Below are 1,349 nucleotides of genomic sequence, written 5' to 3' on the forward strand. Positions count from 1 at the left end.
CTTGCCTTCTGATGGTTAGGCCTCTGTTGATCGTAGAGAAATCTCTCGTCTACCGAAGGGCATTTTCCTGGCACGACAAAGCTAGGAATCTTGTCGGCAGCGACCGCTGCAACGAGAACGAGACACAGCAACGAAGTCTTCATGGTGATCCTGCGGTCTGAATGGCATGAGAGTTTCTCAGGCGTCTTTATATGGAGGGTGTATCCCGCAGAGGAAAATGACGTTCCAAAATTATATCCATGTCGATGATATAGAAAATAAGATTAGTGGTAAGCTCCAATATCTCAATAGACAGCTGTATATCCGAAAAAAAAACTAATTTAAACGATGATATTCTTGAAATTCGATGCTCCGCCTCCTTCGCTGCTTTACGTGTGACATGATATATAAGGAGCAGAACTCACCATCAGGAGTCACACAAGACAAGGCACCATGTTGAAGGTACTCGTAGCTGCTGCCCTTGTGGCTCTTGTCGCAGCCGACGGCATTCCAGATTTCGTAGCTCCTGGAAATTGTGCCAGAGTGGCAAATCAAGAAAACTTCGACCTTCGTAGAGTAAGTTGTCTAACAATCTAATGCTTATTCATGCTATCTTCACTTACAAATTGATCACTAAACGTTTGTTGCAAGTGTCTCAGTAACATTTGTTCTCCAACAGTATGCTGGTCGCTGGTATCAGGTGAAAATCATTGACATCCCCTACCAACCATACACTCGCTGCATCCACTCCAACTACGATTACTCTGACTCTGATCACGGCTTTAGGGTGACCACAGCAGGATTGACCCCCAACAACGAGTATCGCAGACTGGTGGGCAAGATCTACCCCACAAACGACTTCCCAAAAGCCCACATGCTCATTGATTTCCCTTCTGGTATGGGGAGAACATTCTTTCCTCTGGACATTAAAGTTATACCTTCCTAAATATAGTAGAATCTACAAACAGATAATGACCAACTAAATATTTTCCCTTTTCCCCCAACAGCTTTCGCCGCTCCCTATGAAGTGATCGAGACTGACTACGATAGCTATTCCTGCGTGTATTCCTGCATTGACACAGACAGGTACAAGTCCGAGTTCGGCTTCGTGTTCTCCCGTACTCCACAGAATGCTGGTTCAGCGATTGACAGGTGTGCCTCTGTATTCCGCAGGAACGGCGTCGACTTCTCATCTTTCAATGTAGTTCCTCATTCATCCGAATGTGTTTACAGGGCATAGACATATATCAATGCTCTGCACAATAATAAGATACAAATGTGACTTATAGTACTTATTTTCCCCAAAAACATAGAAACTTTGTCATACCATGTATACATATTAAAAATCTGTGTGGATCGTATTGACATTG

General features: G+C 43.8%; 1 protein-coding gene and 1 pseudogene across 3 annotated transcripts in view; one reads left to right on the plus strand and one right to left on the minus strand.

The window, feature by feature from the left end:
- The window catches only part of LOC119593447 (crustacyanin-C1 subunit-like), a 6,843-nt gene extending 6,607 nt beyond the window's left edge, over nt 1-236 (minus strand). Inside the window, exon 1 of one of the 2 annotated variants that reach the window (XM_037942376.1) lies at nt 6-236. In XM_037942376.1, coding sequence (XP_037798304.1) covers nt 6-143 — 138 coding nt within the window. In that variant the 5' untranslated portion in view covers nt 144-236. The remainder of the gene's footprint in view (nt 1-5) is intronic. The other variant, XM_037942374.1, reaches the window with a different exon arrangement.
- Nucleotides 237-379: 143 nt separating this feature from the next.
- LOC119593435 lies at nt 380-1,261 on the plus strand (annotated as a pseudogene). The gene is made up of 3 exons (XR_005230546.1): nt 380-555; nt 659-875; nt 987-1,261. The product of XR_005230546.1 is annotated as a crustacyanin-A2 subunit-like (transcript).
- Nucleotides 1,262-1,349: the final 88 nt, after the last annotated feature.

The sequence above is a fragment of the Penaeus monodon genome, chromosome 32 (assembly GCF_015228065.2).
Source record: "Penaeus monodon isolate SGIC_2016 chromosome 32, NSTDA_Pmon_1, whole genome shotgun sequence".
Taxonomy (NCBI): Eukaryota; Metazoa; Arthropoda; class Malacostraca; order Decapoda; family Penaeidae; genus Penaeus; species Penaeus monodon.